The sequence below is a fragment of the Eretmochelys imbricata genome, chromosome 7 (genome assembly GCF_965152235.1).
Source record: "Eretmochelys imbricata isolate rEreImb1 chromosome 7, rEreImb1.hap1, whole genome shotgun sequence".
Classification (NCBI taxonomy): Eukaryota; Metazoa; Chordata; order Testudines; family Cheloniidae; genus Eretmochelys; species Eretmochelys imbricata.
The window spans coordinates 114,456,618-114,472,272 of NC_135578.1; the positions used below are offsets into that span (position 1 = coordinate 114,456,618).

The 15,655-nt window shown below is 40.1% G+C and overlaps 1 protein-coding gene across 23 annotated transcripts in view; it reads right to left on the minus strand.

Annotated features, from left to right (window-relative positions):
* The window catches only part of TCF7L2 (transcription factor 7 like 2), a 202,545-nt gene that overhangs the window by 13,026 nt on the left and 173,864 nt on the right, over positions 1 to 15,655 (minus strand). For 6 of the 23 annotated variants that reach the window (XM_077823133.1, XM_077823125.1, XM_077823124.1 and 3 more), the window contains exons 6-10: positions 14,994 to 15,096; positions 12,062 to 12,148; positions 5,318 to 5,458; positions 4,065 to 4,224; positions 3,238 to 3,345 (exon numbers count right to left, since the gene is read on the minus strand). In XM_077823133.1, coding sequence (XP_077679259.1) covers positions 3,238 to 3,345; positions 4,065 to 4,224; positions 5,318 to 5,458; positions 12,062 to 12,148; positions 14,994 to 15,096 — 599 coding nt within the window. Of the gene's footprint in view, positions 1 to 3,225; positions 3,346 to 4,064; positions 4,225 to 5,317; positions 5,459 to 12,061; positions 12,149 to 14,993; positions 15,097 to 15,655 lie in introns of all 23 variants that reach the window. The other 17 variants (XM_077823132.1, XM_077823123.1, XM_077823122.1 and 14 more) reach the window with 6 other exon arrangements.

Here is a 15,655-nt window from a genome sequence, read left to right on the forward strand (position 1 = left end):
TGTGCCTGCTGACACCAATGAGACCCTGACAAGGCATTCCCTAAATCCGCCTGAACTGAAGAGGAGGCTGAAATCTGCAGTTGCTAGAATGTGCTGCTTGCCTCTCTGAAGAGATGGGCTATGTGTATCTAAGCCTCAATGCTTGATGTGAAATTGCTGACGATGGGGTACGATTTAACAAGCTTTGGCACCCCCATCATGCCTCTCTTCTAGATCTCTGGAAGGTCTGTTGTCCAAAGAAAGCCTGAGGGGGGAGGAAAACTCCAAGAACTCTGAATGGAATGAAGGAGAGAGAGACAGAGAGAAAAAAAACCAAACTGTAGATGATGTGTCTGTGTGATGCAAGGCTATTGAGCTCTCCTACTGAAGCAAGGTTCCCCCTGAAGGTCAGGGGGGGACACAGCATCAAGCCGCTGGGAAAGCATCAGCTTTCTCATCCTGTCCTTTTTAGCTTGAGAAGAAAGGGTTTCTCAGTGCTCACATGCTGAGGACAAATGTAAAGGTCCTAAACATTTAAGACACTGTACATGCCCATCTGTCAGCGACAGTCACTAAAGCAGAATGAACGTTCCTTGAAACCTCTTTTAAGCATACGGCAGGTCCTACCTCTACTCCTTATTGAACTCCCAAGAGGAAATCAGACTGCACAGTACCAAGAACTACTCAGCCCTATGGTCTGATGGTCTCAGTCCAGTCCATACCAAAAAGAATGTGTTTTTGCCGGAGGAGCTGGAATGAACTACCTCTGGATCCTAAGAAAATACCTCTCCTATGTCTCTGCCTATAAAGAGGATGCACAAGTATTGTTTTATGCCCAGGGAGCACAGAAAGATAAGGAAGAAAGGAGAGGAAGAGCTGGAGAATAAAGGCAGCTGCGAGGGAGGAGATGAGAGGATTTTGATACCACAAATGGCAAATACAGTTATTTAAATGGTAATATAACATTATTCCAGCACAGAGATATTTGGCATTCTATAACAAAGACTGCTACCTTTTAGTGTGTTGCAGACTGTGAAGTGTCTATCCTGTTCTGTACACCTCTGAGTGCACCTGCACATACAGTTATATGTTGCTATACACAAAGTGAACAGTTTAAATGATTCACGGCAGAGCAATGGTTTTGGCTATCCTAGGAACCGATTAGACACAAAGGAGACAGCAGCAAAAAAAGCAAACAAAAGTTTACTAAATGCAATTGACGTCAGTTTTACAGGGTTGGCCCCCAAATCTTCAGTGAGTTCTGCAAGGAAATACTCTACTGACAGCAATGGGACTCCACCAGAGAGTTTTCAAAAATCATAATAACTATATTATTGGGTAAGATTTTAAAGCTTCTTCTAAGCCACATGGTTTTGACAGCTACAAATCTCTTAAGAATTTTGGGAGCAGGGAATATCTTTCATACACGCAGATTTGAAGAAGAACTTGGTGTGTCTTGAAAGCTTGCCTCTCTCACCAACAGAAGTTGGTGCAATGAAAGATATTCCTTCCCCGCTTTGTCTCTAATATCCTGGGACCAACATGGCTATAATTATACTGCATACAAGCATTTTTGGGCTCAATCCTGTAAACACTACTACCAGATGTAGAGGAAAGCATGACATTCAACAGTGAGTGAGTGTTTTCAGGATTTGGCCTTAAGTTTGAAAGAGGAGATTTTATGCATATATGGTGGACATATCAATCATTAGGGAGAACTGGGATTGTACTATCACAAAGCGTATTACCAAATGAGCCTTTGGTAATCCCACTGGGGCTCCCCAGAGGAAATGGCCACACAAAAGAAAATGAGGAGTTAATCTCTCATCTGCTAGTAGATGCTAGGCTAGTGGTAGCCTTTCACAAGGAAAAGAAAAAAATAGTCGAACCGCAGCAGAATGGTTCAAAAGAAACATATGGGAGGTGACTTCTACACACCACTTATGTATCCAGCAAACTAGACAGAGAAATTTGGTTACCATTTATTTGGTACTCAGACAAAGTACATTCACCTGCAAAAATACCAGCCCACCTGTCAATTTTTTGTTATTATTAACATGTGATTGACATGCCTGGTCTGTTAAATATATTGTAATCAGAGATTTAATCAAATCACTAGAAACGACATCATAGGTGTTGTAATGATGCTTACTCTGTACTATGGTAAAACCATGTTAAAACAGAGAGCTCTGTAACTATATTCCTGTGTAACATCTCCTTAAACAAAAACTCGTTGCTGTAATGATTATCGTTTTGCTGCTGATATTTACATGCAAGTATCTGTAAACCTGTTAATACTTTCCAAATATAGGAAGAAGGGGCATTACTACATTATTGTGTTAGGAGGTTTTTAAGCTTCTACCAAGCCCCAGGACTGTAACAGCTATCAATCTGTTAAGAATTCATGGACTCAATTCTGTAAACACTTACTACCAGATATAGTGCTTAATTCTCATGGAAGAGCTACACTCAATAAGTAAGAGTGTTTGTAGGACTGGGGACTAAGTTGGGAACCAGACAGCTAACAGTAGCATATGCTGTGAACAGACTTTCTCAAGTGGGAAAATAAATAAAAATCAACCTGAATACATCCCACCAGTTGGCTGCAAATTGCAGTCTCAAGATATTTGTGTAAAAAGACCAAACAATAGAAGCATATTAAAACATGGCCACAGTAAGGCATAACATACGTGAAATATACAACAGTAGAGCGTGGAATAATTTATGTTAACCCCACTTGAGAGCAAGACTTTCAAACACAACACGCGTTGCCAGTCCTTCTCTGAAGCTAGGATAAGTCTTTCTTCCACTTTCCACTATACTCTCACACAGGTAAGCACAAGACACTAATGATTCATTTTTGGTGGGGAAAAAGGGGAGGAATCATGGGGAGATTTTTTTTTTTTTTTTAAAGGAACACATGCCTAATAGCATCTTCCAGAGATTGGCATACGGAAGGCAGACACCCTGCAAGATGTCTTCACAGAGCTTTAATCACATGCCTCACTTCTAACCTTTTACATTCTTTGCTATCTCAGGGAAGGAGCCTCTTCCAAGTGGAGGGCTGTTAATTGTACCCAATTGTTTTGGCAATGCGGGTGGAGCATCCGCTGTTGTTTCCAGACTGGGGTCCTGAGATGCCCTTTCAAAGTAGTGCTTGTACACGGTGTGTGGACGTAGGTCAGCAGGTTACAGAAAAACAATACATTTCTACAAACTCTACTACTGAAAAAAATATCCACCTACATAGCCACCTACATAGTTATCCCGTGCGGACCAGCCTGGGTAAAGCTGCATATGGAGCTGTCGTTCCTTTCTCGCTAGCTCATAGTATTTAGCTTGTTCTTCTCTGGATAATGCGTGCCACTGAGGTAGGGGAAGAGAAAAGAGAATCAAAAGCACAACTTTTTAAAATACAGTACATCAATAACAGTGTGTGTGTTCCATTTTCATAAAAACAGATTATCTGGCACACAGCCAGTTAATATTTTATTTATGACTCTGGTTTACCCAGCTGAGACTGAATTCATCATTTATATTCATTCAGTCCTTTTGTTTTTCTGAAGATGGGCCAAAACCACAATCATTTGTTAACGGGACCAAGATCTGAACCACCTCTGGTTTTGGAAAAGCATCCCTTCCTCATTATTCCCACACTCATTCCCGTATTCCGGTTTTTCCCCTAGTCCTTGTATTTACATTCTTCACAGCCACCCCACTTCCCCCAAAAAACCACAGTGAGCCATTTCTCAGGCCAAAATAACACGAAATCTGGGATTTCAAGTCCTTAGACCTGGAAATAGCATGAGAAGAATAGATCTCATTATTATTTCAGTCCCACAAGTGGCGCCACATAGCAAAATATGCTCATGAAAACAAAACACAAATACAAGCAGGAAGATATTCTGGTTTATTTTGATTTCTGTTGAAATAGAAGTTTCAACCCTATACGCTTATCAAAATAATCTAGCAAAACATACCCAAAATAAGGACAACACACTCTATCTTTGCAATAGATTTTTTTTCCTGAGGACTTTCACTTTCATGGTTTTCTCTCTCTCATTTTGGTTACATTAGTTACCTACCCTTCGACCAAGGATTTGATTGATGGCTGCACTCTCTTTCAACGTGCATTCTGCTACGACTTTTGCTCTCATTTCCTTCATATACAACATGAACGCATTAAGAGGTTTCTTTATGTGTGGCTTCTTTTTCTCTTCTTCTTTTTTGGAGTCCTGATGTTTTCTGGATGATGAAGACAAAACAGACAAAGAATCTCACAGTGAGAACTCTCGCAAGTTCATCATACTCATTCCCCCCAATCTCTATACATAAACCCTATTAAACAGCTATGCAGCAAAACTACCTTCATTTTATACTTGCAACTTTTGCAACTGGCCACTGAAAACTACAGGTTTCAGGGTTCTCTAGAGTCAGCGGGCTGCTACATGAGAACCATTTCCACAGTCTTACAAGAAACCCACTTGGTGTATAGGTAACCTAGCCAGATATATTTTTATCCCTTTGGGAAACAGAAGTAAGGATAATAGGCCCAGATCCTCACACTGGAATCAATGGGAATTAGGAGACTAAATACCTTTGAGGATCTGGGCCATCATGCCTAGCAAAATGGGACCATGGTCCATGACTGGATTTGCTAGGCACTAACACAATGCAAATAATAATAAAACACATTCCCGTGCCCCCAAATATCACTTATATTATTAAATGGGGAAAAAATATTCAGTCCAGAGTAGGGAGTACCAGGCATGTTCTGAGTACAGGGCAGGAAAAACAAGATTCTCCTTAATTCTAATCCCAGAGCTAACACCAATTCCCTCTGTGGCTTTTAGCATGTCACTTATGCCCATTCCATTCCCTTCCCCCCCCCCCCCCCACCCCCCACAAAAGTAGCCTCTAATTTTGGGTACCCTCATCTCTGAGTGCTCAGTTGGATGCTCTTATGTATCTCAAGCTGGGCATTTAAAAGAGAGGCAGACAAAATTATTGGACACCTTAATTATTGGACATCTTAACTAACACACTACATTTTCCCCAGCTGTGCAATATTAATAGCTACTCACCTACTTCTCAGGAGTGTTACAAGGAATTAAGTTATTTATTATTATTAATTATTATTATTATTGTTATTATTATTTTGATACACAGGGCCAATGAAATTATGGTCAAATACATTTAGCAAAACCAATCAAACCTGTTCACATATATTTTATAACAAAATCACAGCAAAGTAAAACCCGAATTTTAAAAACAGTGAGTGAAAACCCCCCTTGCAATTAGATTGTTCTAAAAATAAAACGATGAATGTAAAACTTACGAGCTGTGGAGTGAGCCAACATCACTCTGGGAAGATTCCTGTTTGACTGTTGGTGTGACTATGGCCGGATGAGGGATTCCAGTTGTATGTAAACTATGATGTGGCGGGACCATATGTGGAGGAAACCTAGAGGAGAGAAAGCTGTGTAAATCGTCAGAATAAAAATGAATGAATGGGGAGGGATGTATACACACATAAAAAAAGGCACATAACAAGCACAGAACAGCTAGACAAAGCATATGAAAGCAGCAGCATTAATTAGTGATAAATTAAACATAATGATTCTTCTAATGTCATTAAAGCCAATCTTCCCCTTCATTATCATTACTGACATGAGACATTATGATTTTTAATATCCTTAACAAAAGGCAAGTTCAACTGACGAACTTGGATTGAAAAGTGGAATTTCAGCTACTTGCAGGGAAAGCAGCGGTGGATCCACTGCTTTATTGTAAAATTACCAGTGGCAACCAGTGAACCAATTTTTATAGTTCTAATCAGGTTGAGAATTAAGGATGACATCTTTTGTTGCATATTGACAGCGAAATAAAATATTAATGCTGCCACAATTTATATGCATTTTCAACATTCCTTGTATGTGCCTCATTAGCCACATTTTATGGATGGAGCCAAATAATATATTTATTTGTGTTTGGTGAACCTCTGTGATATACTGTTTTACCAGAGGGTGGGAAGATCAGGGAATGAAGTGAATTTTGAACCATTAGGTTTACATAGGAAGGCTTAATCCCATTTAAAAAACAAACAAACAAAACGTCAAAAAAAACTTCAGATTTTTTTTAAATGACAAAAATGTAGAGAAACTCCATCTATGCTAATTCACATAGTCAAATACATAGACATAGGCCTCGATCCTACAGATGGATCCAAAAGGAAACGTGGTCCATTTTTGCGAATCTAACTGCAGCATCAGGGCCATAAAATATACACACTGAAGCCGTTTTAAGCATATTCACAGATAACTTCTATTAAAAACAGCAACAAATAAACAAGCTTTTAAAAGAGCAATTAGCTTTGTTATTACTCAGTGGTTTTAAAAGGTTTAAAAGTAAATAAGAAAAAGCATGACCACAACTTTCTCTCAGGCAACCTCACTGAAGTCAATGGGATTTCATAGGCTGTAATCTGGCCTAGACTTTTGGGCCAAGGGGGATTTTACACTCTACAAAAACTCCAACCCCAAAATGGGCTGGAAAACAAAGTTGTGTGTTCTCTACACAATGTTTGCTATTTGTAAATGCCTGGATTCTGAGAGCAGTGAAAGTTGGCCCAGTGAAAGTTCCATATGTATGTCATATGTGTACAGCTGTAATCTGTAGCTATATTGTATTGGCTAAGGATAGGATTTTTCTTCTCCCACGTGCATACAATATTTTCCTGCTAAATATCTATGTTGATAGATCTCTAGATTGATCTATGCTGCAATCTATACAACTCACTGCTATATTAAGTATGAATCTGTGCAAAGATCAGAGATGTGACAACAGCATTTAATGATATTTTAAAGTTAATTTTCTACCCTATATTAATACATTCTTTAAGAATGTACTGTCTAAATACTTTATACTGCATTTACCCAAGGACATGGAGTAACCCTTTGGTAGATAACCTTCCAGTACAGCTTTGCAGCTTTTTCTACTACCTCGTGGAGCTCAGGATTATTAGGAAGAAGGGGTGTTTTGGGTCTGATGGCAGAGGTGGGAAGAGATCTGACTGACAGGGGTGGAGAATTCAAAAGTGGTCAAAGCTTTGGAGAGGGAACTCAGGCCTCTGGCAGAAAGAGGTGGAGAAAAGGAAGGTGGTTTGGCCTTGATGGTAGGGGAAGAGGAGGACAGGGAGTAGACAGGGCTTATTATTTTTGACTTTTACTGTTGGTACCAAAGAGCCCTCATTGGCATGGGTCTCCAAGGAGGCTGTTCAACCACTCTTGTGTCAGAAGGTCTCTCCCTCCCTGCCCCGGAAAAGACAGGTGGATGGGAGCAAGCAGATAGAACATTTGAGCAGGGAAAGGAACTTTCTCTCTGCACAGGTTAGCACAATAGACAACACACTGGTTTTGGAGTCAGGGAGACCTTAGTTCTCTTTCCATTTCTACCACTCAGCTGCTGTATGATCACGGGCAAGTCACTTCATCTCTCTGTGTCATTTTTCCCCCTCCTATCTCTTGTCTGTGTACTCTATCTTGTCTGTGTACTCTTGTCTGTCATGAGCTGTAGCTCACGAAAGCTCATGCTCAAATAAATTGGTTAGTCTCTAAGGTGCCACAAGTCCTCCTTTTCTTTTTGCGAATACAGACTAACACGGCTGTTACTCTGAAATATGCCATGTATGGCACTGTAGGGCCCCAATCTTGGGCCTCTAGGCTCTAACAGGGTACAAATAATGAAAATAATCAATAGTGGGAACTCACTGTGAAGGGATGTAAGGAGATGAGGAGTAAATACAGGGTAAAATCCTGAACACACTGAAGTCAATAGGAGTTTTGACACTGAGTTCAATAGGGTCAGAATTTCAAACCCAATCTCCTCTCCACTCAAAGCAACCCCACAGAAAACTCTATATAAACAGATTCTATACATAAATTCTATATCCTTTAAAAAAAATAATCTAAACTCTAACTAAGGTTAAGCCTTTGCAAAAAAAAAACCAACAGACACTCCTTGTCAGAGAAAATGAGGATCGCACTGGCATCAAGAATCTGTTTTTAAAATAACCTGTCTATAGATAGATAGATAATACATATACACATACACAAATGATACATACCACATATGCCATATATTACATCTGGTCATAAAAATCTCAGTTGAAACAAATTTTCAACAAAAAATATTGGTTTAATTTTTTTTTTTTTGGCAGAATGTTTAATTGGAGCGGGTCAAAAAATGAAAAAAAAATCTATTTAACCATTGTCTTAATTTGTACAGAAATTTCAAAATCTTCTAAATTTTGGATCTAGCCCTTTTAACTGTGTGTGTGTGTATATATGCACGCATTAATTATATGTATGCAGGTGTATGTACATACAACACACACATATTGGGAGAAATCCTGGTCCCACTGTAGTCAATGGCAAAATCTTCCACTGACTTCAGTGGAGCCAGGATATCATCCATCATATTTTACATTTCAAAGACGTGGCAACCTCTATCAACAGGCAACTATCACTGAATAATCACTTGCTGATAGCTAAACTTTAGTAGTGGCATCTGTCCAAGGGAGGTTTTGTGTTTGCCAGGAACTTCTATTTATTGTTTAATAGTGAGAATGGCTTCCTTCTGAGTTAATAAACTGCAGATACAAAGTTTAGCTGCATTATGGAAAAGAGAGTAAGCTGAAGCTTGGTATTGCAAGTTTTTTGTTATGCTTTTGGCTTTGAAAGTACGATTCAAGGGTCTAATTCAAACCCAAAAGGTCAACAGAACCTTCCCGTTGACTTCAATGAGCTTTGGGTGAGATCCCAAGTCTGTTCAGTTATTTATTTATTTATAATCGCATGGAAGTCAGAGCTGGGGAGTGCTAACTATGGAGCTGGCTTAATTCCAGCTTGGGTCATTACATTCTGCAAAACTAAATTTCCCTTGAAATTTCCATTACAAAAGGTATTCTTCACTGCCACTGCATAACTGCTGTATAGTGTTACAGTGCACTGTCAAATTATTGCCAGGTTTCACTTCAGAGGTGGCTGCTTTTCAGTGGTGGGTGTAGTGTTTACCCATCAGTTTGTTAAGTTAGTTACACTTTGCATTAAGGATAAATTTATAAATAGTTTATAATGGGGTAATAAAAGATCAATAGATAATCACGCTGCAGTAATTAATAGTGTTTCCAGTGTCTGGTTGGTGTTATAAGGACATTATTAGAAAGTTATAAACAACTCCTGGACACTAACAATTGATTAAACAATTATTAATAATTTATTAACCCTTCATAAACTATTTATAGTTGTGTCCTTAATTATTAAGTGTGACTATTAAGATGGTAAAGACCCTTGGGAATATTCTGGGCAGAAAAGCACGAAAAACATGCAAGGTCAATATCACAGTGCAGGTAATTATGGGTAGACTTTTTAAAACTGTTTTTAAGGAATGTAGACTAGGGCCTTCGGAAGGGTGGGTATGTGAGCCTGGGTGTGAGAGACTGAGTATGCATGTGTGTGTGTGTGTATGAGAGAGAAACTGGAATATGCCACTGTTTTTACAGCCAGAGAGCGAGCACATAGTACATTTCAGAGCTACTTCCATTACACATTCAAAACTCCTCTCCAGCATTGTGCCTACGTACTGCAGGGTTTCCAGAACCGAGCAGAGTCATGACAGAACATGCTTCTTGAAGAGCCTGGGCACATGTGGGGGAGTTCATGATGGAATAGCAGCCTTTTGTCTGAGCTACCTAGCTTCTGAGGGTAAACATTAGACTTGTTCACATTGCTCACCTACGGATGCGTGCAGGTGTGTTTCATATGTGCACTCACAGATGACATGGCATGTGAGAAAACATGCGCATAACTACACATTTTAAGGGGGTCTGTCCATAGGAATTGCCCATACTTGGTAAAATACAAAAGGAGTTTTTGGGCAGCAACGAAGAATAAATATGTCTAAACATATCGCTCGGTATCCATATGTGTGTCTGTGCACGTGTGTGTAATATAAATACAGATAAAAAGAAAGATGGTGTGCGTGCGTGCACGCATATGCAAACACCAGCCGTGCCCCCAGCCCAGTACACACACCTTTGCCTGAGAAATTCCTTTCTTCAGACAAGATTCCCATGAATTGCAATAAACATCCTAACAATTCTAAGCAGCTCATTATATACCCCTGTCTGCTTTTATGGCTCCAAGCCAGAATATAATGATGAGCCTTAACTTGTTAAGGACAACTAATTTTTTGTTCCTAGCTGTCTCAGGGGCTTCTCCCTTACTCACTCTCACTTTACTTCACTGTTGACATGTTTCTGTTAACTGGATGTCATCTGCCTGCCTTGATTTTATGCACAAGCAGTGGGATGCATTTTTCTGTGCAACAATTCTGCTTTGAGTTGCATTAGATTTGTCATTATTCTCTCATTTCCCCCTTGCACTTGTAACATTTCATCTATTCCTGCCTTATTTTTTGAGCCATGGTGCACCCACATTATGGTTTATACATGATCTTGCTCCCTTTGAAGCCGGCAGATTTCAGAGCCAGCCCTCGTCAGGAGAAGTGCCTGCTACCAATTTAGCAGGCTGAGGGCCCCGAGCTCCAACATCTCAATCTAAAGGGGGTCACAGGGTGGCACAAGCGAGTGTCAGCAAGTGCTGTTTAATTGCCAATCTAGGCTTCTCCACGGTGTTTAAAGTATAATGACCCATCACTTAATTCTGCGAAGTCCTGGCCCTGCTGCTGAATGGAATGAATATCAAAGGGTGTGCTAGAACAGGGCAAGGATCCTACATTCCCTATAACTGCCATAAGTATAATAGACCTATGCTTCTGTAGTCCCATTACCACAATAATGTATTTAATTTGCTGTATACTTTTTTTAACTAGCTACCTTTCATAAGGCCTGTCTTGGGAATACAGCATCCCCCCAAAAGAAAGAAAAAAAGAAACTACCCCCACTAATAATAATTAAACTAAACCAAGTTCTACTTTGCCTCACCTCACACCTTCAAATCTTTTGTACATATTTTAAGGACTAAACAGGAATTGTCACTTAATTTGCAGCTTTTCCTCAGCCCTGGATCTCTGTCTGCACTGGGCCCTTTTATACAAATTTAGGTTTTCAGGCATCTCTTTTTATTCACTGTATCAACAAGTGAACGTTCTGTTATCAAGTTTATTCTTTCTTCTCTAACACATACAGAGTGTTTCCCCACTCACTCTCCAGCCCTGGCTACAGGTTTCTGTTACTCAAGGTAGGAGTTACCGTTCTCTACTCAAATCTTCCTCTGTACTCTAACCTGCATGTATTAACCACAGAGATGTAGGCGAGCGGGAAGCAGGGGAAAGAGACGTGGAACCTTGCTATGTAATGCATGCTAATTTAATTATGTGCCATCATCAAAATGGATTAGCTGTTTCAGCCCATCAGGAAAGTCTAAACCTCCACCGATTTAATTAACCAGACTGAAAATCAGATGAACAGAAAATAAAACTATCATTAGGAGCAATTAGTGATTACTTAAACATAGTGCTGCCAACCAGTTTGTAAATAAAACTAGCAGCCCCTGGAAAATTAGCTGGAATTAATTGGAGATAGGGAGGGGGACAAATATATACTTCTAAAGCTTTAGAGGGTCAGGAAGGTACTTTTATGTTGACTACTAGTGTTTTGAGCTCCGGAAAGGGAAAAAAGCACAATAACCTTCCTTCCAACTCAGCCTGAATAACAATAATACACCCACACCCTTCCCTTTCTTACACAGAGCACTGCTCTGGATGATAGCCACTGAGAAACCAGAACGTGTCAGGACTTCTTGCTTTTTCAATGTCATGGACTACCATATTTCTCAATTAGTCGGCTTTAAAAAACACAGCCCCCACCTGCCAAACCTTGATGTTCAATGGCTGTGCTGTGACTCCCTTTCTCATCAGATGGGACAATTCTGTTTTTTGAAAACTGGAAATGACTGCAAATCCAGAAATGCATTTTCTAGATGAAACACACTTCTCTACAGAGAATGTTAAGAGGAGTTACATTTGCCCTTGATTCAGGACCTCAGTACTTTGAACTCACCTTGACATGGAAGCATTGACAGTCAGAGCTGTTGGGTAGGGATGCCGGAATCCCCCTGTTGTGATTGGGTAAACTGGCTGACCTTGCCTGGAAAGAAGAAGGGAAAAAAATAGTGAGAGAAAGAAAAAAGGGCTTAAAAAAACCCCCCAACTTCTCTCTGCACAGTAAGCTTTATTCTCATTTGATCAGAACAAAAATCTTGGGGATTGTACAGCAAGGATCAAAGGAAAGAAACACAGAACAATTTGAATGCCATAAATCTGATAGGAATGGCTAATTAAATTTTATAACCTCTGCTTATGTCAATAGAGACCCTCTCCCCAAGCTGAAACTAGGTGTTTTGTTGTAATAATTAAAGGCGAAGTCTCGCTTGCTTTAATGGAGCCATCACACTAATTGAGGGCTACACATCCAAAGGAAAACAATAATGAATGTAAATTTATACCAAAATAAAGTACAGTGAATCAAAGGACTTCAGTTGCGCTTTGGGCCTCTTTCGGTATTTAGATCTCGGTGAGAAAACATTAAATTAACAGAGCTTAATTTGTAGCCTTTTGTCAGATTAACAAGTGTTGACAAGAGTTACCGGGGGAGAGTCCCCAAGAAGTATTGTGGGTAACCAATAGACAATCACACCTCATTACAATAATTAAAAAATACAGCAACATGCAAAACAGCATACTCATGAAAGACACACAACTTTTTCTGATTGAGATTTGTCTGTGTTGGCTAGTTCTTTTTATCTGTCCTTCAAATATATATCAGCTGTGCTGGTAGGATACTTATTATGTTTTGTTTTTTAAGCATAACCCATTTGAGATAACCAGGCCAGTTTAGGATAGGTGGCTCCAGTAGCTAATTGTGACCACAAAAAAGGTAGAGAATTTAAAAATAAAAACCCTTATCTACCTTTGCTGGATGTTTGTATTATTGTTTAAACTAAAAAAAGGATTTGTTTTTTTAATGATGGGATTATTGGTATCAACCCACAAAAAGAATGTAAAAATTGTGAGTAGATAAATAAATACAGCAGGGTAAATTGATGGTTTGGGTTGTAAGCCTCCTACCTGATATGCAGCTGAGTGTTTCCACATGCATTAGGAAACTGGCTACCAAATCCTGTGGTTATATGCACCTGCATATGGCAGACATGATCTAATGCCCAAAGGTGACACGTATGCCCACAAAATGCCAAGACACAATAAGCCTGCACTAGAAAGGAGAAAAAAAGGGACACCTGGCCATGGCTAAAAGATGAGGGCACTTTTATCCATTACTCCCTCACTTTAACTTTACAGTTTTTGGTCACAAGCTGAGTGTATTTACTTTATATGTCAGGAGTCCAAAAGACTCAGGTGATGCCTGAGAACTATACAGGTTGGATGTGAGGAAAAAAAAAAAAAAAAAAGCCAGTGCATACAAGTGTGGGGCCTGCATCCTAAAGGTAAGCTGGTTTACCGAGCAAGAGAGAAATTGCCACATACGTACAGGGATTCGGTTTAGATAGAACAATATCTTGGGTTTCTGTTTCTGCTAGAGCTGTGCATTTGTGGTGAAATTCACCCCTTTGGACAGGGCCAGCACAAGGGTGAGCTTCAAACCCCTCCTCTTCCTAGTGTGAAGACCCCTTCATGCCCTGTAAGCACCAAGCACCATAACCCTGTGAGGAGGGGAAGTGTGTGAAACAACCTCTCATGTGGGCTTCTGAGGAGGGATCACTGAGGCCAGGTCATGTCAAGGTCTCCCTGAATTCACATGTGCATATCCAGTGAATAGGGACTCCCCGTAGCTGGAATAGAGGCCATGGGAGGACTGCACTCCTCCCCCAATTCACGTCCTCGGGTCTAGGTATATGTATGAATTTTATGGCCTCCTACTCAGTTCCTTATATATATATATATGCCATTTCCTCAAGGACAGGTGAACTTCATCCTATGTGGCTAGAGCAAATAACCTAGAGCATAATGCAGTACTCATGCCCTTGGGAACTCAGCCTGAGCTTCCCAATATCAATGAGGCCTGAAATATCCTTTATATGTGAATAAAACATCTTATGGTAATAAAGAATTATACTGTAATGCAGAGACCCCTTTCTTCCAGGACCTCAGTGCACTTTACAAACAATAATCAATTAAACTGCATAGAAGCCCTGTGGGGCAAGGAGGTCTTATAAACCCATTTCAGAGATGGCAACATAAAGGCAGCAGGTACCAATGACTCACTGCATTTCTTTTGAGGGACTCCCATTCCCTACAAGTTCTACGTGTTCAAAAAATAATCAAATGGACATTCCCCATGGGGTGTTTTGTGGTGGGTTTTTTTGGCCACCTTTAATCTGAACTAATTCACTTTTCTTGTCTTTAATAAAAGTTCACTCCTAAGTTGCTACTTTTTCAACCAGGTGTCACCCATTTCGCCAGCCATCGTAAACTCTGCCCACCCCCACATGGAAAACAGGGACTCATAGCACAGAAGAGCAATGCAGTTGTAATTACAGAGTTACGTTAATGGTGACATGATTTAAACAAAAAAACAAAAAACGCACACCCCTGAAACTATCATCAGTCACCACAAAATCAAACTCAGGGGTGTGTGAAAAATGAGACATCCAGCAAAAATGTATTTATAAAAGTGTTTTAATGGCGGGCGGGGGGGGAGCGGCGGGGCTATGAATTTATGCTTCACAGGCCATCGGTTGGTTAAAGACAACATGTGTAGCAATGCCCTAGTGCCCATGTTTGCTTAATAGCATATGACTTGGTATCAGAGCCCCAGTTTATTTAATCTTTATTGAGTAGTTATCAGTTCACCCACATCATAAAGTGGCAGCTGGCAAATACACTTATCTCAACACATATACACACTTATTTTTACATTAAAAATTATACATGTCAAAAAACCAAAATGGAAATAAAAAAATGGAACTCCTTACTGTGGTACTAACCATCCTAGCGGATGGGGGATTTGCCCTACAGTGCCCGGTGATAACGGATAATAAGGAGATATATCCGGAGGATGCGGAGGCCTTGGAATTCCTAGGGAAGAGGAAAGTGAAATGGCATAAATACTGGGTCAGGAAAGGAAATAAAAGGGGGTAGAAAAATCAAATAGGTTTCTATGCCGTGACTTTGGTTACTAGTTCCAAGAGTTGGCCCACTGCCTCAACCTCCACTTGCCAGAATGGGCCACTTTGTATTGTAAGTAAATGAGATTCATCAAAAGACAGGGGAGGTTTGATCCTTCCTACCCTGACACCAATCAAAGACCATTATTAATTATTTGTATTGCAACAGTCCTTACAGTTCCATCTGGACCCGGACCCCACAGTACTCAGCGCTGTACAAATAGAACAAAAAGATGGTCCCCTCCCACAATCATTCCGGATTTTTCTCTGGATGGAGCCCTCAGCCATTCCCCTCCATTCTGAGTAAACCTCCAAAATAAACCATATATTTCCAAGTGGTTCCCCCCTTTTGGGTGCGCATGAGGCATTTGGTTTTGTGTCTCCACTCTATCCTAAAATCTTGAAGGCGAGAAGACAGAGTCCTGATAGTGTTTGGTAAAAAGAAGAGGCGTGGTGATATTTTAGTCCTG